The following is a 24169-nucleotide window of genomic DNA, read 5'->3' as shown; positions in this document are numbered from 1 at the left end:
TGGGCAGAGGACAGTGGCACTGGCCATGGACAATTTTGCCTCTGGCGCTTCCCGRCTGCAGCCCAGGACATTTCCCAGACGCGGTGAGATGTGCTGTGACTCAAATCCCTGCCGAGAAGCACCTGGCAATCCCCTCCRTGCCCAGAGCTGCCCAAACAGGGGCCCCACTGAGCAAATCCCCCCAGGCTAATTTCATAATTTCCTCTGCTTCTTCATCCCTCCTCAGATTTTCCTTTGCTTCCTACCTYCCCTCCCTGACTCATCTTCCCATGGAAATGAGAACCCCTCTCTTTGTCCCTTCACTGCTCCCCCTTTTCCTCTCTCTGTCCATGCTCCCACCTTCTCTCCTCACTGTCCTTTAACACCTTTCACCTCCATCTACCTCTTGCACCTTGTCCTGCCCCAWCCCCACCTTCCCCATATTCCTTCCTCTGCTCAGTGCAGGTGGCACCCTCGGGGCTCTTTCCAGGAGGCAGAGAGCTTGAGGCTCTTTTGACAATTTCCCGTAGCAGGGAAATTCAGCTCAGCTTCTGACCTGGGCTGTGAAGAGTATCCTTGTAAACATGGCTTGGGCTTTCAGCCAACTGCCCCATCGGAGTTACTTGTTCAGGGTCACAGGGGTCCTGTCCCTGGCCACCCATCCCACCCTGCTCTAGARCTGAGGCAGAAGGAGCATTGTGCCTGTAGCTCAAGTTCTGGATAAAATCAGCAGCCACAAAACAGATCAGATGAGGAGCTGCCACAGCTGAGGAGCAGCCAGAGCCCTTTTCCTCTTATCCCTGCTCTGCCATCGTGRTGTAAACACCAGCAGGCAGAGGCAGAAACTTCCTTGGGCAAACAGCCTGGGACCTTCCCATATGCAGACCCCACATGTGCTGTGTACCACCCTGCCTGTGATTCCTATGGATCACAGAATCCCTAGGTTCTGCAAGCCCTCAACAGGCATCAGCAATCCCACAAGCACCAGACAAAAAGGCCAGACCGTGACCGGAGACGTGTCCCACGCTGCTACAACACTTATGGGTGGACAAAAAAATTAAACCAAATCTTGGAGAGCAGCACCRTGTCCCTGCAAGCCCAAGGGTCCAGCAGACGTGCCTGGAGGCTGTCAGCTCCCGTTGGGGAAAACAAGGAAGGACAGCACTCCCCAGCCTGCAAGGCACATTCCCTGACCCCAGGCTTGGCTGGGACACAAGCAGTCATTCAGAAGGGAATAGGTGTGGACAAGTTTGACCCCAAGCAATAACCAGGGAGCCTGTGAAAGTGGCAGTGAGCAAAGCCCTCAGCTCAMAGGCTGAAGGCAGGGAAGGGCTGTGTGGTTATTAGCAGACAGAGTTGAGCTGGCTCCTCAATTACAGCTGTTTTATCCCCTGTCTGGATTTCCAACAGCTTCCTCCGATCTCTTCGTGACTCAGTGTCTTGGCATGGAAAACACATACCCGAGAGGTTGGCTTTTGAAATCCWCCAGGGACATTTCACCTTCCTAAAATAAAGTGGGCAAAATATTTTCAACCTCCTTCCAAAAAATGTGCACACAAAAAAAAAAAATCGCTCCTTAATAAGTGCATGTTGTTGGATCTCATCTGGTTTTGGGCTGGGGTAGATTTTCCTGGTTATAATCATGCAGCTGTTTTCTGACTGAATAGCTGTATTTATTTTTTGACATGTTTACTAACCACCTCAAATACCTTCTCTACCTGTAATTGTGGTGCAGCATACATATTATTTTTTTTCAGATTTCTTCATTCAAGTGGGTTGTGTTATTCCCAGGCCCTGCGCTGTGGTTTGCTGAGCTTATTCGTGGTTTGAGGGCATGAAGCTTTGGACTCAGGTGACCCTGAACTATGGCAGACCCRTGAAGACACATTTGGTGAGAGCAGGGAGGAGAAATGGAGTAAATTTTTCAAGCTGTTTGTGCATGGGCAGGGTTTTAACATCCTCTGTTTGCCTTTCTCGAGAGCAATTTCTGTGCCCATCTATCTTCCCTTCAYTGACGTTGGTCAAAGCCAAACCCTTTATGCTTTCTAGTGCATGTGTGCCCTGAGCCATGGGAGAGGAGACCTGAAAATGCAGCAGAGCAGGGGCTTGTTTGACTCCTGGCACCCAATTGCTGGAGGARAATGATGCAGTTGCTTTCCCCAAGCACCCTGTAAAGCATCGTCCCTTGGCATGGAGATCAGAGGGCTCTGGAAAAGCTGGGCAGGYAGAACACCTCCAACCCCACCCTGCAGGACTGTGCTCCCCTCTCCTGCTCGTACCTGCCCTGAAGGTCTCGGCATTGTCCCACCCCTGCAGTTTATCAGGATGTGCTCCACTCCTTTGTCTCTCTGCTGGCACCTTGATAATTTGCTACCCTGGTCACCTGCTGCCCTGTCAGTGCTAAATGTCCCATCCACSCTCTGCTCAGACCTCTCCAAACAGTGCTTTTGCAATTCCCTGCACCACACAAGACTCCATTAATAGTTTGACGTTTGTTTCAAAGTATTTGGAGAGTTTTGCTGCCCAGGAGAGATCCTGAGTCCTGGGCAGCACCTCCTCTAATCACCCAGATGCTGATGGGAGCTGGGTTAGTGTTTAAACTTGGGTTTTGGTTTTTTTTTCAAATAAACAAAACAAACTGAGCAACTCCTGCAGGTATAAAGCCATTTCAGATCATGTCAATRTAGGTCCAAATCTGTTCATCCATATTGCTGGAGCAGACAGAGCCCTTTGTGAGTCCAGGGGCTCAATCTCCATCCAACCTCACGTTCAGAGGCCATGAACAGCATCCCCAGACTGCCTCTGTCTGCTCAGCCCCATCCACAGCCCCTCAGAAGACCCTCTTCTCTGCTCTCTGACYCAGGATGCTTCCATCTGGCTTTTCYTCTCCAGGYARGAGAACCAGGGCTGCAAACCAGGCCACCAGCTGTGACCTTGCACCTCAGGTCAGCCCAGAGCAGCCACAGTTGTGCCAGAACACCGTCACAGTCCATCTACCCCACTGTGGCGTGTGCTGTGGCCACATTTATGCCAGGCTGCAGTGACCACTTGAGCAGGGGGAGGTSAGCCCCAGAAAGGGCCGTCCAGGTCTGTAATTTCTGCAATTCATTTACRGGAGCTGTAAAACTGCCACCTGGACCGTGGCTTTACAGCCTTGGACSATGCCGGTGTCAAAGACGTTTGGTGTAAGAGCCAGCTGGAGCCAGGCCAGTTTTATATTTAATCCCGCCTAGGAATACAAATAAAGGGTCTGTATTTTGAATGAGCGACAGGCACACCGCGGACATTATTAAACCTTCCAAAAATAAACCCCTGCCAAAGTGATGGGAGCCAGATTTTTCCTGGAAAGTATCAGCACAGGGTGGGGGGTGGTAGCGGGGCAGCCCCTCCATCACAGGCCCCTCTCCAACAGCTGCTCCACATCAGGAGCAGCTTCTGCCCTCTGGTCCTTTGCTTGTTTAAACCCCAAAAACGCCAGAGTAGCTCCTCTAAGCAGCTCTAAGTCCAGTCAGCACTCCRTCAGCTCTGAGGATTCGGCTCCGGAGTGCTGTGGATGAATCCTATGGAAAACTGTTGTGAAATATATAGAATTACATATGGTGCTGCTGGAACAACCCCCGCTGTGCCACCCCCGCCGGTGGGCGGATTATCCTCCCCGCCCCCCCCCCCGCCGCTCTCTGTTCGCCGCCATCTCCTGCCCAGGCCGTGTGAGGGGCCCAGAGCCGGCCATGAGGTGACCGCCCTGCTCTCTGCCCTCCTCCATCCTCACCGGGGCGGTGCAGGCAGCCGCCATGGGGTGAACCCCTTTTCCCTTCTCTCCCATCTCCTGCCAGAGCGATATGAGGCATCACCGTGAAGTGACCCCCACTCTTCTCTCTCCCCTATCCCCRGCCGAGGGGATGTGAGAGACCCCCATGGGGTGGGTGACCCCCCCACCGCTCCTCCATTCTCCCCATGTCCCAACAGAACAGTATGAGAGCCCCCTGGGCTGATCCCCGCTTCTTTCTCCCCCTTTTCCCCATGAGGTGACCCCTCCCTCCCGGTCCCACACGCAACCCCCGCCAACTCCCGGACTACGCTTCCCATGGGGCCGCGCGGCGGAAGCGGAAGTGGCGTCTCCGGCGCGGCACGCGGGCCGGGCCATGGCCGCCGACGGCGGCGGCGGGCGGGAGCTGCTCGCCCTCATCCACCAGCACCTGCTCCGCGGCGGCTTCGCGCGGGCCGCCCGGGAGCTGCAGGCGCAGAGCGGGCAGGTAACGGGCGGCCGGGCTGCGGCCGCGGGGCAGGCAGCGGGCGCGGGGGGGTGGTGGTGGTGGTGTCGTAGCGCGGGCCTCGGCGGGTCCGCAGGGCCCGCTCCCCCTTTGCGCCCTCAGCGATCACCCGGAGCGCCGTGTGGGTGCCGGGCGCTGCGGGCCCGTGGCTCCACGCCGGCCCGCAGGTTCATGCTGGACCCACGTGGTGTCCCGGTGCTCAGCGGGTGCTCCCCGTGCCCGCGGGCTGTCCCGGTTCCGAACCGGCCAGAAAGAAGGCAGAATTGCCGGCAGCCCACCGGGTAAAGCCTCCCGTACCGGGGAGCTGCTGCTCTCCSAACACGTGCTGCTCCGGGGCAAATCTCCAGGGGAACACGCGGCCCTGGGTGCAGCGGGGCGGGGAGTAGGAGGGATTCAGCGGGAGGTGTGTGCAGGAAGGCACGGTCCCGTTTTCCTGGGGGGGATTCCTAGATGGGCCTCCGCGGTCTCTGCTTCTCTCTGTGGTCACATCCCGAAACGGGGCCGGTGCCTGACTGGTGTTCCCTCTGCTTTCACAGAAATTGCTCCCTTCCCTCTCSATCTCYCTCGAGGACATCTTTACCCACTGGGAAAAGTAAGTGAAAAGAGGGAATGAATATTGAATAGATTCCTGACTGTGCTGACATTTAGGCTGCATAGCATGTATGATGTTTATTTGCTGGAATTCCCTGTTGTTAGAGGATTTCCGATGATAACTGTGCTCAGCAGAGTTTTCTCYTAACCCCTGGTTTCACAACAATTCATTTCAGATGTTCAGGATTACYCAGGTTTAAAATTTCCTGAGCTTGGAGATAAGTTGTAATTTTGTTTTGGGCAGCTGATGCTTGTTTGTGCTGGATGATGCTGGWGTGTCATGGAGTTCAGAGTCGTGCTTTGCTTCAGAAATCTGTCCCTCWGTTCTGTTTCACTTTCTTTTTAAAGCCACGTGCTTTGCCGGATTATTGACCTGAGAACAGAGAAGTTGAGCAGATGCCGAAATGCCAAAGCTCTTACAGGGACTTAAACCTTGGCATAGATCACAGATGATCTGAGTCAGAGGAAATCTCATGGTTTCAGCCTGTCCTTTCAAATCCTTACATGTTCCTAACGCCTTCCTGCATCGTTATCCCCCATTTGAARGTCTGCAGGAGGGAGCCTTCCCATCTGTGATATTTGCACCCATCCTGCACTCACTCGGGTTGGATGTTGCAGTGCAGCACTGCAGGGAGGCCTGTGGCAGCCTCAGTGCTGGGTTATCTTGGAATCCGTGGAGTTGGGAGCACTGGAGGGAGGATCTCCTCAACATGGCCATGCCTGCAGCCTTGGGAAGTCCTTTTTTCAGAGTGTTTCCTGATTTATGCATCAGGCCTTGCTCTTGTCCTCCAAACCTGAGCAGGAGAAAGGCTGGGTCTAGATGAGGATGTAGCAGCATAGAAGCAGTTTGCAGTTGCTCCCTCTAACAGTCTGTTGCTCTCATGGTTCTGATGGTGACCTTCTCAGTGCTGGTTTATCCTGCCTGCTGCAGCAAACCCTCCCCAAAACTGTTGCTTTTAAACTTGTAGGGCAACAGGGCATCTGCGTCAGATCTTACTCCTTTTTTTCTCTTCAGTGTCACCCTTCTGTTATGGTCCTGCCCCACAAAGGCATCTGTTATTCCTGGTCTGCCTAAGTTCTGCCTGATTGTGAGTCAAAATGAGGGATGTGTTGACCTGTAGTTCTCTTTATCCTACAGTGCTCCTGTGAGTGAGCTGCCTTTATCAAATCCTGTTGCTTCAAAGGCTTTTGGCCCAAAAGTGTCCTTCCTTAATCTGCCCTCTGGCTCTTGCCCTTGTCACCATGGCWGTCCTTGGTTGTGTCCTGCAAAAACTCTTCCAGAGTGAGCCTAAAGCTGAGACTTGCAGTTACTGGAGTGGTCTCCCTCCTGAGCTGCGTTTACTCATGGAGGATGCAGAGAGGGGGTGGAAGTGTGCCTGGGAGCAGGGAAAGGCTGGASCAGCTCAGCCCTAGAGCAGCCTGAGCCCCACAGCCCTCAGATGCTCTGGAGCTTCAGGGACGGTGCTGGCAGACACCATTTCTTACCATCAGAGGATTTCTCTGAGCTCCTGGTCACTCACAGCAAATTCTCACAGCAATCTGTCTTGTGCAGTCAGCTGCCACTGGATCTGGAAGGTGTTGCAGGATCTGGAAGGTGTTGCAGGATCAGAGCTGGCTGTGTGGGCTGCTGTGTTACTTTGTTAAAAAGATTATTGGGGTAGCAAATTCTAAGAGCAAACATGCCTTTGGCTTAGCCTGCTTGCACAAAACTTGCTGTTACAGCTGTGCTGCCCAAACATGCTTGGTACCAAACACAATCTTTACTCATCCAGTTGTTGAATTAATCTTGTTTTTAAAACAGACAAACAAATCAAATGAGTTAAACTGGCCCAGAAGTGAGAATATTTGCTTCTGATAATTGTGTGTCCCAGGGCTTAGAAGTACTGCGTGTGTGCATCATGTGTCCAGTGTTACCCTTGTAATAAAGCAAATTTGTAGTCAGTCTTTAATTCTCAAATGAAAACATGGGTAACTTTRGCCACATCGTCTGTTGTGGCACTGGTAGGATTTAGAGCCTGGAGAAATCTTTTGCCAGCTTAATGTTTTAACCCAGTTGAGCAGTTTAAGTGTTTAATACTTTCCTGTGGCATCTTCCTCCCCATTTTCCAATACATCTTCTGTAGGACCAGCCACTTTCTTTCTTTCTTAAACCTCTCTGCAGCCTGACCTTCCTGCCCTTTTGACTTTTGAGCCCAATTTCAGGTGGCTTTTGTAGCCTTTTGATTCAATTCTGGCCTTGTGGAATACCAGGACCTGTTTGAGATATCTGCCCTAACTCTGAGGCTGCACTTACTCCGTGACTGTAGCTGCCTCCTGGAGATAGAATTTGTTCTGTAGGATGCCTTTTATTGAGCATCAGCCTGACTGTGTTTTTATTTCTTTGCTAAAGTGAGAAAGAGTCTGCCTAGAGCGCAGAATAAAGGTGTGGGTTCAATATCTCACACGCATGTTGCAGGAATATGTTTGTTGCTCTTGAACATTAACTGAGGRCTGGAGATGCCCTTTGGAGGTTAGAGAAGTATTTCTCCCACCCCTGCAGGAATTCCTCTGCAGAGAAATAACAACTGCCTATTCTTAGGCTGGAGCCTGATCTGTGAGTGAATGAATAATTATATCCTAATTTGTTCAAGATACTTTTTCCCCGTTTTGACACCCATTGTCTTCCCTCAGAACTCCACCAAATTSTAGGAGAAGAAAGCTGAGTGATGAGGAGGCAGCCATCCCAGAAAAGATCAGAGTTCCTGATCCCGTGAGCAGCTCTGAGAGCTCAGAGAAAGAAGARGATGAGAAAGAGAAGGCGAAAGCTGCAAATGGTATGAGCCTTTCATCTCCTTGGAGTTAACAGAGTAGGACTGGAGACTTGTGTAGGAGCAGCCCGGCTTGCTTGGCTGGAGAAAATGCTTGTAAAATGATGGCTATTCGTTTGTGTTCATAGAAAAATAGGACAACTAATTTAGCACCCCCTTCTCATGTGGAGTTTCTGAGGAGCACAGATGTCTGCTGAAGCGAGAAAAAAAACTGTTATGATTCATTGGGGAGGGATGGGTGTTGTTGCTTGGATGAAGCTTTGGGAACCTCTCATTGCCCACTGGAGCACCTTCTAGCTGGTCTCAGGTTTGTGTTGGACCAGCAAAGGCAGGCCTGTTTCATGGATCACTGATGGTCTTGTTAGTTGGTCTGAAGAGCCAGTGCCCTCTGAGGTGGGRATAAATCTCTCATGCAGCTGATGTGGGAGGTGTTGGCTTGCAGAGTCTAGCAAAAACTCATGTCTGGTATATTTTGGCTCAGTCTGATCTGCTGCAGACCAGCCTTTGGAAAGCTCCAGATCTTGGTAGGTTCCCTGTCTTGGTGTCTGAGAGAGGGATAGCGTGGAGGGGCAACGCCTGTCACAGGGGTAGCAGTGGCGATGGTCTTGGGTCAGATGTGGAGATAGGACCCTGCCCTGCTGCTGGGGCCCTCTTGCAAACCAGAGACCATGTTGGTGTGAGAAACACACTCACACAGCTGCTCTGTGGCTCTCTCCTGTACAGCAGCCAGCCTKTCTCTGGCCACGAACTCGATAATGAATGTAGACAGCAGTGAGGAGGATGAGTCCTCRTCAGAAGAGGAGACTCCAGCTGGGAAAGGTGCAGTGACGGTAAGGCAATGCTCTTGGCTTTGAAGGCAGGTGGTATTCTGAGGTCAGGACTGTCCTAGACTTATTGGCACATGTAGGATTGTGTCCTGGGGTGKAATTCATATGAAATTACCCTCCTATGCTGCCATAAGCCTTCTGTTAGATATTTGTCCCCCAAATGCTTCCTTAAAGAGCTCTGTGGCTTACCTGGCTGCCACATTGCTGTTGTGGGTACATTGTCTCAAATTTAGCTCATCTGTGTGTAGCCTTCTAATTTCTTTTATTTCTTTTAGGTRACAGCAGCTGTGGTGGGTGGCAAAGCTGCCAACTCCCTCCATTCTCCTCCCAAGSCCACTGCCCCGGCAGGCAGAGCAGCGGGGCTCCCTGCTGCCGACAGAGCTGTGCTCTCTAACAAGCAGCAGCCCAATGCCTCAGCTCCAGCCAAGGCCCAGAAACTGCCTGGTCCTGGGAAGCCTGGACATGCCACAGCAGCCGTGGCCAAAGTAGGGCAAAGCAAAGCGCCCGTAATGACCAAAGCAGCAGAAAGTTCCAGCAGCAGCAGCAGCAGCAGCTCCTCATCCGAGAGCGAGGAGGAAAATGAGACACCAACTGCAAAGGCCCCAGCCCCCAGAGTGGGTAAGGAGCCTGCAGGGTTGGGTAGATGTGTGTGAGCTCCAGCTTTGCTGCAGATTGGATCTGAGACGTGCCTTCAGCATGTTCCTTTCAGCTCTCTTGCTGGAAAGCTCAGAATGATGCTTGTTCCTTGGGGAGGCTGCTAGAACACTGCAAAGCAGCCAGCTCCAGAGCTCCGTGGGATGAATCCTGCGTGCTTGCTCCCATTTCAAGCAGCAGATCCTGTGCTAAGATGTCTGGCAGCACTCAGCACATACTCAGGGGTTGTGGGTAACAGTATAGCATGTCCAGAGGAGATGCAGTACTAACGCTGCTGATACTTTCAGCTTTTTGGAAAGGCACCACAGTGTTTTCTCTTTATTCCCAATTGCAAAGTGATTAGTTTTGGGGCWTGAAGTCTTTAGGGAAATCTTTAARTGCTTTGAAGTGTGTSTCTGTGTGTTGGAGGAGGAGGAGGGTGAGGAATAGACTGCTGAATTTCTGAAAATGATCCTGCTCTTGGCTCTTTTCCAGAGGATACCCAGCCAGGCTGGATGCCCCTGCAGGGAGTTGTGTGTGGCTGGGCAGTTTATCATAGRGTTGTAGGTGGCTGGGTAGCATTTTCCATCTCTGCCTGCACTCGAGGAGGGATGTTTGTGGCAGCATTTGTCTGGAGAAGCTGTTCCCAGCAGGCCCCTGATGTTTTCAGCAGGRCTGGGTCCTCTTCCCTGCAAATCCCCTTAGCCCTCTCCGTCGCTTGTTTTGTTTCCCTGACCTCAAAAGCCCCCATTAGCATCATGCTCTGGGGGCTCAGAGCAGGCAGCAGCTGTGACATCTCCTCGCTTGTGTTTCAGAGCCAGCAGCCATGGCCGCCAAGAGCAGCAGTGAAGAATCAAGTGAGGACACATCCTCTGAGGAGGAATTGGCAACTCCAGCCATCCAGGTATCCTCTCCAGCATGGATTCTTTGTCCCTAGGAAATCAATTCCTTTCTTTTGAAGAAGAGGGGAAATGCTACAGTGCTGTATTCTGACAGCACCCCTTACCTTGGGTGTGTGAGATCCCCAAATCYAAGACCAGRGYACWTGCTGTGTGGCTGAGAGYCCCATTAAACCCCACTGGCATCAACCATTCTATTCCAGTTTCTACTAGTGCCTGAAGCTGAGGGAGATCCTTGGATCTGTAGGAGGTGATTAGTATGCAATTCGACAGATACAGCCAGGCAGTCCATGAAGAAAGTGACTTGCTTCAGGTGTTCCATAGCCCATGGATCTGAACAAGCCTGTCCTGGTCAAAGTTAGCAAGATAACTTGCTTTAAAACAGATTCCATGCAGTTGGAGCTTTCAACCATTTTCTTCTAAGGTATCACCTGATTCTCCTGTTGCCTTGTGTTCTCCCTGTTCCCAGGCCAAACCAGCTGTGAAAACAGTGCAGTCTAATGCAACACCTGTGAAAAGTGCACCTGCTGCTCCAGTGTCCCTTAAGAAGAATGCAGCGAAGCAAACAGTGCTGGCAGTAAGCCAGGCCAAACCTGCATCCACAACGGTTCCTGTGGCTGCACAGCSCAGTGACACATCAGAGAGCAGCAGCTCATCAGACAGTGAAGATGAGGAACRTCCATCAGKAACCCAAGTTCGTGTCTCTCAGATYCTCTCTCTCCTTGTATGCCTCTCAGGGCTAGGAACTGCAGTGAAAAGAAAATTTTGTAAATGCATGTCGTGTGTAGCAAAGTCATGTTGGGGGTGGGAGGAAGGAGGCGTGAGGTGTTAAAAAGCACCTCCGTGTCTTTGCTCTGAGCTTTGATCAACCCATTGTGCCTTTCTTAGAAAAATCCATCAGTACTTTTAAATGGAAAAAACCTCAGCAATTTTTTCCCACCTGAAGAGGCAAATTGTCATGGTGGAATTTGCTTCTCAGGTATAAATTGTAATAAATAATGTCTAATTTGTCAAACTGTAGTGCAGCTCAGCTTCCCTGCTGGGGAGAATGTGAAGTGCTGCCTTGTACCTCACTGGAGGGGAGTGGTAGTAGCAGCAGGCTGATGAAGAAGGTCTGTTCTTGCTTTCTCATCTTGGGAGACCATCCCCACAAAGCTAGATGAAAGAATTCCTTGTGTTCTGCCAGTCACTAATCTTCCTTCAGGATTTGCCTTTCCCAGGGGGCTCTGAAATTTCTTGCCTTGGTTACAGTCTGAGCAAATGAATTATGCTGCTGTGGGATTTGCCTTATTTCACTCTTGTTCATGTCTTGTCCAGACAAAGCCACCTYCAAAGTCCTCCCAGACCATCCTATCCCCGGTGAAACCTACACCAGCAGCATCACTTCCTGTTAAAGCAGCTCCAGCAAAAACACTTCCAGTGTCCCAAGGGAAGACAGCACCAAAACCTGCAGTGCCAAAGCAGGCTAAAACCTCACWGCGAAGGACTGCTGCCCCCACAAAGCCTGCTGAAAGTACAAAGCCAGTGGAGAGCTCTGCCTCYTCAGCCAGTGAAGAGGAGGATCTCCCTGTGCCCATCAGCCAGAAGGTAAGTGCTGTGTTCAGTGCCAAAGGATGGGGTATGCAAGACAAGTGTTTATCTCTTAATTGCTGCTACTGCTCTTGAAACACCAGGAATATGATGTTTCTCAGTCCCTCGGAGAGGAAGTTCTTTCTATCTGGAAACAAATACAGCCTCACTTCTCACACAGCTGACCAGAGGAAGGTGGGAGGCAAATGGTTTGATACCAGCTGCTCACTCATCGCTGCCCCTCTGGAGTGGACCTTGTGTGCAGGGTCACAGGTAGCTTGGTCCTAACTCTCCTGTGAGGGTTTGGTCAGAGTTCTCCAACAAAAGGAGAAAGATTAGGAGCTCACACTGGACTCAGGTGGCTAAACTCAAAGGGATGCAAAGCCCTTCCTGAGAGAATCCCTAGGCACATTGTACTGAGACCTTCTGCCTTAAGTCTGAGCTGCAGARCCCTTCAGAAAGTGCCCTGAAAGCAGTGTTTTGAAGATGCAGCTTTGTTGTCTGCAGGGAGGAAGGGAAGCTGGGGGTAGAGCCTCACGTGTCCTTGCAAGGAGCTCTTTGTCAGCACGTCCTTTCACTATTGACAGGCAGGAGCCAGCAAGGCTCTGMATTTTTGTCTTCATAGCCTTGGTCTGCTAAGGTGGGTGGAGGGGGATGCTTCTCTAACAGTTGGCTCTGTGCTGCTCTCTTCCTGCATGATTGATTATATGTGAGGATTCAGCTCTGGGTGACAGGAACAGCTATTTAATAGCTGTGCCATGGGGTCCCACTGTTAAACCATCGAGTTTGTCCATTTTAGCACGGTTTCTGTGCTGGGGTAGGTTTGTTTCTCCGGTGTTGACTCCATGCAAGTTTTACCTGCTGATTTAACCACTTCRGCATCTTCCCTCTTGCAAACTGTTGTTTACCCCTCAACAGCCAAAGTCAGCAAGGAAGAGCTTGTCATCGAGGAAGTTCTATTTTTTGCCAAACAGGCTGTTTTTTCCCGTGTTAATAGCCTACAGGCAGGGACCACGAGTGAAGCCTGAAGATACACCATTGGGTTTAGCMGTGTCCACAGTCCTGTCCTCCCAGTCAAACTCTTCTTAGCTCATCCCTCACCATCTGCTACTTGGGCATATGCTAACCACTGACTTACTGTATCCTGCAACTTCCTCTGGCTTCTGTGCAAGATCCAAACAGATACAGAGCGTTGGAAGCTGCTTCATCTTTCCCTGTGGGGGTGGATTAGCACAATTAAAATGAACATCATGCCTAAATTGAACTGCTTAATTGGTATGTTTACCCCTGAAGACTCAGGAATATTTAATGAAAGAAGTTGACAAGGTATTTGCGTATTTTGGGGGGAAAGGATGGTGATGGGGGACAGTCTGACCTTAAAGATGCTGTGAGCTGCTTCTCTTTTGGAGCTGCTAATTTTGCTCTGTTGCTTCTTTYCTGAGTGTTTTGAGCCAAAGGTGGTACTTGAGCCCTCTATAGACAGGCTTTGGCTTCTGTTTACAAGGAGTGGGYGTGAGATGCACGTGCACCCGTGTGTTGGGAACCCGTGTCTTCCTTGAGCATCCCAGGAAAACCCGTGTRGGTTGTGCTGACAGAAGTTGTGCCAGCAACTTCTTGTCTTGGACTGCAGGCCCTGTGGGGAGAGGCCAAATTCCCCAAGAGACAGAGGGTCTCTTTCCCTCCTGTGGGAACGCTGTTCCCTGTCCTGTGCAGGTGGCAGTTGTCCCTTTGCTGGGCCGTGACACAGCTGAGATACTGGTCCCAGTGCTGGTACACGGCGGTGCTCCTGCAGTGCACAGGCAGTGCTGGAGTGTGATTTTACAACGTGCTGGGCGCACGTGGCTCSGTGTTGTTCCCTCTCTTGTCATGCTGCGCTGCAGGATGCAAATGGACYCAGCGAGTGGCAGATGGGTTGTTCAGGAGCTGAGTCATCACACTCAMAGAGCCACAGGCAGCTCCTGCTTTGGGGGCTGGAGAGGGAGCAGGAAAAATTATTTCCTCTTGAGTTATTTTCCTCCTCTCTGAGTTACTTTGGTACCTGTGACTCTCAAGCTGTGAGAAGCTCTCTGCCTGTTACCTGCTCCCTGGATGTAATTCAGCTGTGCTCTTGGCCAGATCCCACCTGAGGCTGTATAAACCTTATGTTTTTTTCTGTGTTAGGATGCCCCTGCATGGCAGCTCCTTCCCACTCCATTGCTATGTTAGGAAATTGAGCAGCCCTGTGCTGTGCATCCACAAAGAGGGAGAAGCCAGACTCATCACTGTGAAGGTCTTCAAATGGAGTGAGCTTAAAACTCAGTGAGTTCCGATCTTGCTAAGCTCTTCCTTTGCACAGCAGTGCTCAGGATAGCAGGGAGAGGAGCTAGCACGTTCAGAGCACTGTGTGTGAATTCTTCTGTCTGCTTCAAGTACTTRTGTCTCTTCAGCATTGCAAAGCTGGCCTCTCTCCTGGAGATTGTGACTCATTGGTATCAAAACAAAACAGGGAAGTGAGGTTTGCAGTCCCCTCTCCCCAAACACTTGTGGAGGTTTCTGTTTCTCTAAGCAGAGTCAAAATGTGCTTGGCACATTCAGAGAGCTGTTCTGTAATGGGATAAACATGCAGATGCTGTTGTCTGTTTAGTGTTTGGCTTGGGGATGATAAACAGTGCCCCAGTGGCAGCCCATGGCAGGGCTGTGCCAGGAAGCACAGTAGGGTTGGTCTTCCCAAAAGGCTGCTAAGCAGGTGCTCTCTGCTGCRGCCTGTGGGGGTGTCACTGGGTTGGCAGCATGGCAGGGGGGTGGCAGGGGTGGTGCAACCAGGCAGGAATCTCTCATGGAGTGCCATAGCTGGCTGGCATCACATACAGGGTGCACAGGGCCTGCCTGCCCTGGCAAACATGTRCTCTTTGGCAGAGCACCCCAAAGTTGAGCCATGAGTGAGTAAACAAGCGGGTGCAGAGCACTRCCAGCCTGGGGAATATCTGCAGGGGAGGAAATTCACAGATCATTCCAGTAGCAGTTCCTCTTCTGTGCCACCACTAGCCTTCAGTGTGCCAGAGGGGGCTCTCCAGCCCTTGGAGAGGGGCCAGGAAGAGAGGGAGTCTCACCAGTTGTGTATCTCACAGGTGATTGTGGCTTCCTAGTGCTGACACAGCAGGGAAGGTGACTCAGGGCCTATCCTGGAGGTGCTGTAGAAAGATGCAGCCCAAGTGAATGTCAGAGGTGTTTTGTTGTCTGGAGATTTCTAAATTCTTAGACCTGTTGACACATCAGTTTGCAAGCTGAGTCATGTTCTGTCTTTGCCTGCCCTCTGTGTTCCCAAAACCTAGTGCCAGCCCTGTGTCTACACTGAGCTCTCCAGCAGCTCTAGGCTGTGGCTGCTCTAGTACTGTCTCTGAATCTTGCAGGGTTATGGCACAAGGCTTCCCACTCCTGCTGATTCCCTGAGCTGTGGGTAGGTCATGCTTAAATGAGAGGCTTCCTTGAAGTGGGAGTGTTTTGCTGTCCTCAGGCTTCTGTCCAGTGTCTCTGCTTCAAGAAGGACTTCTGTTAGGAGATAACAAGCACTGTTAGCCTGTGTTCTCGTGTAAAAGCACACTTGGGCCTTCTGTCAGAAGCAAACTGCTGAATGCAGAGGGATGTATCTACAGCAGCTCAGTGACTGAAGCCCCTTCCACTCATAACACACCGAGGATGGTGTCAGTGTTAGTAGCCGCTGTGGATAAAACAAAACCCAACCTGAGCTGAACCTTTATTTTAGGATAAAACAAAACCCAACCTGAACTGAAACTGCACTTAAGCTCGTAAATAATACCTGTACTTATACTGCATTTCTGGACCTGTGTTTTTTCCATGTTAAGCGGTTATCTGAACAGCCCAAGCCTGCTCCCAACCTGAGCCAGGCTCCTAAAGCTGGGCAGCCTGAAAAAGCAGTGGTAAGCACCTTGAAAAACCAGGCTTCAGAAAGTGAGAGCAGTGACTCGTCTGACAGCGAAAAGGAGTCTCCTGCAGCACAGAAACAGCCTCCACAAGCTGGTAAGTCTCCTGGTAGTAGCCAGGATCCCTCACCTGCATCCCCAAGCATTTCTTCTTCTCACCTGCATATGGTGCAGCTCCTGCTCTGGACAGGCACGGGGAGCATCTCATTCTCACAGTGACAATCTCTTACACTTTTCCTGCAGTGAAGGCCAACTCTGTRCCCCAACCAACAAATGCACAAAAGGCACCAGCTCCAGCACCTGCAGTAGCTGTGGACAGCAGTGATGATTCCAGTGAGGAGTCTGATACAGAGGATGAAATAGTCCCCCCTTCCCAGGTGAGGGGCTGACCCACTGGCTCTGTAGGCTTTTAGTGCTGCATGCTCAGGTCTCAGCACTTGGATGGTGGTAGCTGTGCCTGTGATGAGTGGTGCAGAGGAGCCTCCTGTTGGCTGGGTCAGATCTTCTTGGCAGTGTCCATGGGCCTGGCTAACCCCAGCTCTGGGTGCACATCTCAGCCACAGCAATCTTGCAGAGTGTGAGAGCAGTGGAGAGTGTGAGTGCATGACTGATGCCATGTCCCCAGCTGAGGGATGTGTTCATCAAGTGGGGAGGGAGGGGCTGCTCTCACCTAACTATGATTATCACACCATGAGTAGACACACAAGCCCAGACCTCCCATGGGACTCTGTCCCCTCTGCTCTACTCCAGGAATTTAGACTGGAAAATTATCCAAATGCTTACAGGAAGAATCTTTCCATGATCAGTATAGCTCCAATGCAACCCATCRTCTGGTTCCTCCCAGACCCCTGAAGTCTTCTGGTTTTCTTTCCTCAAGCCTTGGGAGGATGGAAGGATCTGCCCTGAAGGGTAGCATAATAGTCCTGCTGACTTTCAGCTGAAGGAACCAGGCCTCTGCCTGGGAGAAGAGAGGTGAACCCCATATCTGTGCTGAGAGCACACTGAGTGTTGTGGAGCTGATCCCAGCTCTCCCATTGGAGTCTCTTTGTGTCTCCATGCCAGTCCTGCAAAGCTGTGGTTGAGCTCCCTGGGGCCAGAGCTGCCTTGGTGTGAAGCTGTGTTGGGRGTGTCTGCACTTGTGCTGCAGTTTGAGCCCAAGAAACCACATGAAAAACCCACTGCCTGAGGAGCATGGCTACTGTTCCCACATGGTGGTGGCTTGGCTTGTGCTCTGAGCCCAGGACTTGGTGGCCAAGCACACTTCTTWATCCCACATAAGCCTTTGCTGGGAGGGGGACATTATGAGCACTCAGGAAGCCCTTCCCCATGTTGGCCCGAGGCTGTGGCCAGCAGAATGTCTGTCTCGTGCCAGCTGATGGGCAGGCAGCCATCCTGAGCAGYCTTTGAGTAAAGCATGTTTATATTACTGTGATTGTGTAAAATAATGCAGTTTCTGTAACTTGAACTTTGTGTAAGAAGGCTGAGAGCTCACGTTAGGCTGGCGGCTCTGCACGGCAGAACGGGGCCTTTTTCTTTCCAAGGCCAGATGTTGTGTGAGGGAAATGTCAGCCCACAAARGCCCAGCTTGTCAGAGATCTGGAGGGACAGAGCTGCTCACGTAGCCTGTAGCCTCGTCAGTAACACAAACCAGGAGGCTGAGTTCTCCTTCRTGGCTCCTGCTCCCTCCTCTGCTGGCATTTGTGTCATGGACSTGTCACCAGTACCTGATTTCCATGCCCCTGGCCTTTCTATTTTTAACCCCGCCTAAGTTTGATGGGATGTTTCAAATGTGAGGCAACAAAATTGCTCTTGTTAATTTGACCCCTAATCTGTTTCTGGCTTTTAGACCTGGTGGCAGATTTTCCCTGTGGTTGGTGTCCTAGTTTATCTCTGTTGCCAGTTAACTTTTGGGGTGTGATTTTTAGAGTGTAGAGGACATCCTGGAGTTCAAGTGCCTGCTCTGCAAAGTTTTCCAGCTGCAGTCATGCTGGTGCTGCAGTGGGTAGGGATTCACAGCCTGCAAGCACAGCACATTTCCCCTGTATGCCCTCAGGGTAGGTGCCTTTGGGGCACTGAGCTAATGCTTTTGCCACTGTCAGGGTGCTGGTCCTCATTTCTGCTYCTGGCTGTGCCAGAGGCCTTGCTCAAATGCTCATGGGAGATAGAGCTGGTCTGCAAGGGAGAGAATTGAAAAACAAAAAGCCTTGGTGCTGTGCTGAAAACGATGGAAAGGCTCAGGAGTTAGTGCTGGATTAGTGCTGGTGTATGCCTCTGTATCTTTTCCCTCCAAGYTTGCTCTGTGCTGATTTTCTTTCTCATCTGTTTTAGAGTCTGTCCCAGCCSAACATCAAAGTAACTGCGGTTTCGAGCATGGTGGCTGCAAAGGCAAATGCCACCCTGCCTCTGGGGAAGAGGACAAAAGCTGCCACTGTCCCTACAGTGACCAGAGTGTCTGAGAGCTCGATCAGTGATGCCTCGGAGCACAACAAGCTGTCAGGAAAGGTAATGATGGAGGAGGCTAATGTGGGGAGCTTTCCTGGGGACAGAGAAGATGGGTCTGCTGAGGTCTGGGACTGATGCCATGTCCCCACCTGAGGAATGTGTTCATGAAGTGGGGAGGGAGGGGCTGCTCTCACCTAACTATGATTATCACACCATGAGGTGAAGCAGAGGAGCAGAGGGTAGCCCTGGTACCTTTGCTGTTCCTGTCTCCCAGCTGGCTGGCTGGTTTATTTTTTTGTGATACCAGTTGTCTGCTTGGCTGTAGCTGCCTGCTTGCCTTGTGGGCTGGGGCAAGCTGGGCCCTCTGAGRGGTTCTTGACATGGACTGGAGCAGTACAGCTGAAAGAGGGGGCCAAGGTGGTTCACACCCATCTGCTCTGGGCTGCTGCCTATAATTCATGGGCATGAGCAGTTAGTTATTCCTCCTTCCAGATCTATTTCATCTCTCCCTCCCTAGGTCCCCGCTGCTTCTAGCCAAAAGCCAACGGTTCCTGTGGGAAAAGCTCCACCATCCAACACTGCCACCTTGGGAAGTTCCACTGCCAAGGCAAGGAAGTCAGTCCTGCAGCCAGCACAGGACAGCCACCCGACCCAGGCTGCACCACCCATCCAAGCAGAGGACACTTCAGACAGCAGCAGTTCCTCCGACAGTGACGAGGAGGAGGCACCCAAACAGCCTCCCAAACCTGGTTAGTTCTCTCCAGAAGATGCTTTTGGTGGTACAAAGGTGGGGATTGTCTTTTGTGACCCCCTGGGAGTTGTGAAGTGCTTGATAAGGGTTTCCTCCTCTCCAGCCTGGCAGAGCACTGCCCTTTCTTTGGAGGCTGAAGGCTTTTTGGTGGCAGTGCCTGTGCTGGGGAGCTCAGCTCAGCCCCCGGCAGCAGTGGTAGGTTTAACAGGATAAACTCTGCTCTTCCAGCAGGCTCCCTGCAGAAACCAGGAGGCACCCAGGCAGCCCACAGCTCCTCCTCAGAGTCCAGTGAGGAGGAGGAGCCTGCAGGATCACAGGTACGGTATCTGAACAGTCTGGGATCCTCTCGGGTCTTGCAGCTGGCTGCTAAGTAGGACTGAGAGAGACTCAAATCTCAGCCATAGCAGATGGGATGCTGGGGGTGTGTTCCAGCAGATAACTGGGGGCTCCCCAGTGCAGTGGTGTGAGCAAGACCTTTTGGTGGGGGCAGAGAGAAAGAGGCTTTTGAACCTGGAATGCTTCCCCAGGCAGCCAGGCCTTGGGTCCAGGGTTCATGGTGCCTTCCCTGGAAGAAGAGATAGGAGGAGGTGGTACCTTGCAAGGGTTAAAYCAGGAGAACTGATGCACAGTGCCAATAGCAGCAGGGATTTTTTTTCCCCACTTCTATTTGTAACTTAACCCGTGTCCAAGACATTCAATTCCCTTTGTAAGTAACGTGCAGGGCGTGCAGCACATCTGCAGTGCATTAGCTGTGCGTGGGTGCATGCTGATGGCCAGGAGCCTCCCCCAAGCCTGCCTTGCTGGGCGAGAACAAAGGAGAACCTCTGGCTGCCAGCTCTCGAGGCTGCCAGCTCAGCTGGTGTCTTGCCAGTGCTGGCCCCTCTCCTGGTAGCCATGGGCTCTCAGAGCTGGCTTCACAGGTGTCCAAAGGTGGGCCCTTCACTTGGAGTGTGAAGACAATAGCAGCAGAGACAGAACTGTGTGTCTGGTGTGTGGGAGGCTGCCCTGCTGTGACTCCTAAGTGTGTCTGTGCTGTTTCAGTCCCTCCTCACAGGCTACCCAGTCCTCTCCAAGACCCCAGTAATACCCCAGGCACCAAAGACTGTTCCCCCACAACCTAAAGGTGAAGTGGGGCCAGAGAAGGCAGCCGTGACTGCTGGAAACTCCCTTGCCAAGGGCCCCCCGAAAGCAGCCCCAGCTGACAGCTCGAGCAGCGACAGCAGCGACTCTGACACAGATGACAACCAGGTGGCTGCAAACCACAAAGCAGGTGGGTCCCCTTTGGCAAGGTTGGGAATTTGCTTGGCCCAGGAGCAAAGSCATGCTGGCACGGGTGGGTGACACTGGGGAGGGTGTCACTGGGATGGCCCTGTTCCCAGTGTGTCTCTACCACGGAGAGACATGGAGTGCTGCTGCCGTCTGCTGGCTTCCCTGGCCACAGCACAGCCCTCTCCCTGAACACCCTGCTTGTGCTGGCTGCCTCCAAGGCTCAGTGCCTTTGACTCTTCCAAGATGTGCTTTAACCACAGKAATTACCAGGAGCAGGTAGGGCTCTCCCTGGAGCCCATGCATGCTGCATTGGCTGGGTGGTGCTGGCTTCTGTGCAAYGTTCAAACACTGCCTGGAGAACATSTGCTGCACAGTGYTGGTRTTCAARCCTCCCYGTGGGCTGTGTGGGCTCTGCATGTCTGCAGAGCAGAGGAGGGGAAGCAAGTGAGAAGGCCTGTGGAGAAATTAATGTCCCACCATTTCCCTGGTTTGCTGGCAAATTGTAAAACTTGGAGCTGGAAGGTGCTTCTGCTCTGGTGTGACCCTGGCACCTTCAGATGAGCTCTGGCCCACTCTGGAAGCTCAGATGGGTCTCTTGGTCTGTTGGGCACATGGTGAAATTGTGCAAAGGGTTGTTGAGGAGGGCAGCTCTGTATATGGGCTCAAGAGGCCCAGGTGCTCTGGGGTTGGCCATTGGGGTGGTTACATGTGGCAGTCTGGATACCCCCACCACCTTGGGAAGTCCCCAATTTACTGGGGAAGGACTGTCCTGCTTTGTCTGTGCTCAGCCATCTTGTCCAACAGCCAGAGCTGCTGTTGCTGTTGTCACCCACTTCAGCCTGAGGCATCTTCCTCTGCTATAGATGGCAACAAGTTTTGCCTTTTTGGGGGAAGAACTGAATGCTGCTCTTCAAATGCACATTTCCATCCTCCTGTGACTGTAGTCTGTATAATGAATTCTCTCTGAGTTGTCTTCTCTCTCTTGTTACTGTTTGTGCAGAAAACAACCCCCCTTCAGGTCAGGRAGCTACRGAAGCCTCCAACAAAGACAAGGTGKCAGGAAAAACAGAGCCAGGTCATGCCAACCTCAAAGCTTCCCCACAGAAGAAAACCTTGGCAGTGAAAGAGAATGATGTTGGGGCAAAAGGGGTGCAAGTAGCCCCAGCATCATCACATGCCCAGCTCTCCGTCCCACAGCCACAGGAGCCAAGCTCAGGGAGTGAAACCGAGGTCACCACAGCCSAAGTCCCTGCAGTGCAAACAGTGGAGGGGCTGGAAGTGAAGAAGAAGAAGAAGAAAAAGGAGAAAAAAGAAAAGAAGGAAAAAAAGAAACCATCCTCCACAGCAGACAAGGCTGTGAAAACGTCCAAGAACAAAGACAAAGAGAACAAAAAGCAGAAAACTTCTCAGAAGCGGAAACTGACAGGAGAGGATGGGGCTGTGGGGCAGCCCAAGGAGAAGAAACGGAAAGGSCAAACTAATGAAGAAGTACCCAAAAAGAAAAAGAAGAAAGCAGATGGTGRCCTGGAGAAGGTGGCAGGCGGCAAGGAAAAGAAAAAAACAGCTAAAAGTAAGCATCCCACACTTGGGGCCTAGTTTGCAGTAGGTTCTTGCAGCTGATGCACAGTCAGCCTCTGGTAGCATCCACTTTCCCATTGGCTTCCTGCTTGGCTGCTTCCTGCATGGAATTGTGGAGGTGGCTTGGAAAGGGCCTCTAAGATCATCAAGTCCAACCATTAACTCAGGTCCATTCCCAAACCAGGTCCCCAGGTATCATATCTACATGTCTTTTAAATACCTCCAAGGGTGGTGACCACACCACTGCCCTGGGCAAGCCTGTCCCAGTGTTTGACTACCCTTTCAGTGAAAAAATTTTTCCTAATATTTAATCTAAACCTCCCTGGCTTCACTTGAGTCTATTTGTTCTTGTCCTGTCACTTGTGAGCTTTCTACACCTTGCTGCTCTCTAGTGCTTTGCTCTCTTCCCTAATCCAAAAGCCTTTTTTTTTTCTTTGCAGTGCAGCCTGCATTTGCAAAGTAGAGCTGGTTTTATGCTAGACCTTTTAGGCTTTAAAAAAATTGGCAGGGGAGATGTATTGGCTGAGCCAGATCTGCTGGGGTTTTTGTTCTTCTGAAAAACAGCCCTTATTTTTGGAGGAGACAAACTTGTCCATTGGCCCTTGAGCTGTTGGACAGGGGTGAGCTGGATCCTCTTGGAGCAGTTGTGCTGAGCTGAACCTTGTGTCCACCCTGTGTTAACATCTCTCCTAGCTCTCATTTCTGGCATGTGCTCATCTGCTCCAGCCCTGAAGCGGTTCCTTGGAGCAGGTGCACASCAGGAGGTGGAAAGAGGAAATTCTATGTAATTCCACCCATATGTGTGCACAGAGGGTGGGATCAAGCTGCTCTGGCTCAGGGGTATTAGGGAAACATCCCTGGGTGCAGCTGCCTGTGTTAGAGCTCTGCCTTCATCCAGTTCCTGTTCTGGAAATCCTGCTCAGCTTTGGATGAGATCAGAAACATACTGGAGGTGCTCCTTCAGTCTGTGCTCCTTCTCAGAGCTGACAATACCACAGTCCCTCTCTTAGTTTGCTGTTCTTTCCCACTCCTAGAAAAGAAGCCTGGAAAAGAAAAGAAGAGCAAAAAGGCRTCTTTGGAAGGGGCACCTGTAGCAGATGGCTCTGCTGAGGTTCTCAAGAAGAAGAAAAAGGTAAATGTCAGACCCTGGCTGTGGGGGTCATCCCGGCAGTGTGCCAGGCTGGAGGAGGAACAGAGCCATGTCCTGGCCTTGCTGGCAGTACAGGGGAGCCTGCAGTTCACTGTAGCCACTCTTGAAACACTCTGACCTGTGGCTGGGATTAGGGTRGCTCAGAGGGTTTGTTCTGTGTCACTGCTGCAGGACATTCCTTTCCMTKGAATGGTCAAACCCGGGGGTCCTTYTGGTGGCAAAGGACTTAGTCCTGTCCAGGGAGCAAATGCTGCTTTTCAGCTGCCTGTTCATCTCCTTCTCAGCAGAAACAAGCTCCTGAGGGCTTGGCAGGCTTCTGCCTCCCATCCCAAGGGCTTCAAGGGSTGACAGAAGGAGATGACAGGGTGTGGTTTGTTGTGGCTGCCACCTTYACAAGGACATAGCCAGGAAGCCTCAGTGGCTTTGCTGGGTTCTTCATGCTTGTAGTGCCAATGATACTGATGTATTTTTCCCCCTTTCCATTTTAGAAGAAGAAGGCAGCCGAGCCTGAAGGATTGTGAGAAGGTACATGGCCTGTGGGGACTGGCCACTGGTACCCTGAGCTGCGTAACCTTGGCCACATTCAGAACTYCTGGGCCAGTTTTGGGAAGACAATGTGCCCTCTTAAGTGCTCACTGAGCCAGCCTGGCCTTGGAGGGCCAGGGAGTGGAACAGTGTGAGGAATGTCATGCAGCTGTGTGCTGGCTTCTCTGGATGTGTCTGACCTCAACTCTTTAGCTGCTAAGAACTGGATGTTCAGCCTGGGTGTTGCTGACCTCTGTCACCAGCAGAGATGAGTGGCCTCTGGCAGTGTCTGTCTGTCCCTGCTGACCACAGGGAGCTTGGAAAAGTGATGTGGCTTAGATGGTGATGTTGTATCCACCTGGGAGTGGACCAGGTGCTTCTGCTCACACTCTGCTCAGCTGTAAGGCTGTTCTCCTCTTCCCCATCCCTAATTCTTTTAACCCCTCTCCCCAAAGGTACCGCATTCCTGTGATAAAAGGTTCATGGGTGAAGATCAAACAGAAGAGAGGAAAAGGAAGCTCACCGGGAGAATTCCAACGTTTTTAAAAATAGTAATTTATAACTTCTTTTAACTGTGACTTTTAGAGCARAGCAGTGTAACTTTCTGCCTCCTCCTGCCCTGCTGGGGTCCAGAGATGTGTTTATAGTCCCTCCAGATGGGATGGAACTGGARGAGGCAGTTTGACCAGAGCAGAGCATAAACTGCTTTTCCTCTCGTTGACACCCAGCCATCCCTTTCTCTTACCACAGAGCTATATTTTTGAGAGAAACTTTTACCTTTTTTTTTCCCTCCTGTGATTTGTGGTGTCAGTCCTTTTGCTACTACAGAAGAAAGCTCTCGGGTTTCCTTTTTATTCTAACACTGACAGCAGTGATTTTCAAGTCCCTGGAGTTGCACTGAACAGTTGTGTCCAGCAGCTGTTCTCAGCCAAGGCAGAGTCAGTTTTTGTGTTGGTTT

At 51.5% G+C, this 24169-nt stretch overlaps 1 protein-coding gene across 1 annotated transcript; it reads left to right on the top strand.

The window, feature by feature from the left end:
* The first annotated feature begins 4098 nt into the window (after positions 1–4098).
* Positions 4099–24163, top strand: TCOF1 (treacle ribosome biogenesis factor 1). The gene is made up of 17 exons (XM_057376038.1): positions 4099–4232; positions 4787–4842; positions 7512–7654; positions 8372–8478; positions 8751–9093; positions 9924–10012; positions 10477–10701; positions 11325–11594; positions 15419–15593; positions 15740–15873; positions 17825–17998; positions 18456–18687; positions 18921–19006; positions 19731–19959; positions 20959–21528; positions 22571–22668; positions 23175–24163. The coding sequence occupies exons 1-17, from the start codon at positions 4122–4124 to the stop codon at positions 23205–23207; spliced, it is 3075 nt and encodes a 1024-aa protein (XP_057232021.1). The 5' UTR covers positions 4099–4121; the 3' UTR covers positions 23208–24163.
* The last annotated feature ends 6 nt before the right edge of the window (positions 24164–24169 follow it).

This window comes from Malurus melanocephalus, unplaced genomic scaffold (genome assembly GCF_030028575.1).
Source record: "Malurus melanocephalus ecotype Western Australia unplaced genomic scaffold, MMel_1.1 scaffold_269, whole genome shotgun sequence".
Lineage (NCBI taxonomy): Eukaryota > Metazoa > Chordata > Aves > Passeriformes > Maluridae > Malurus > Malurus melanocephalus.
This window is presented reverse-complemented; position numbering and strand designations above follow the sequence as displayed.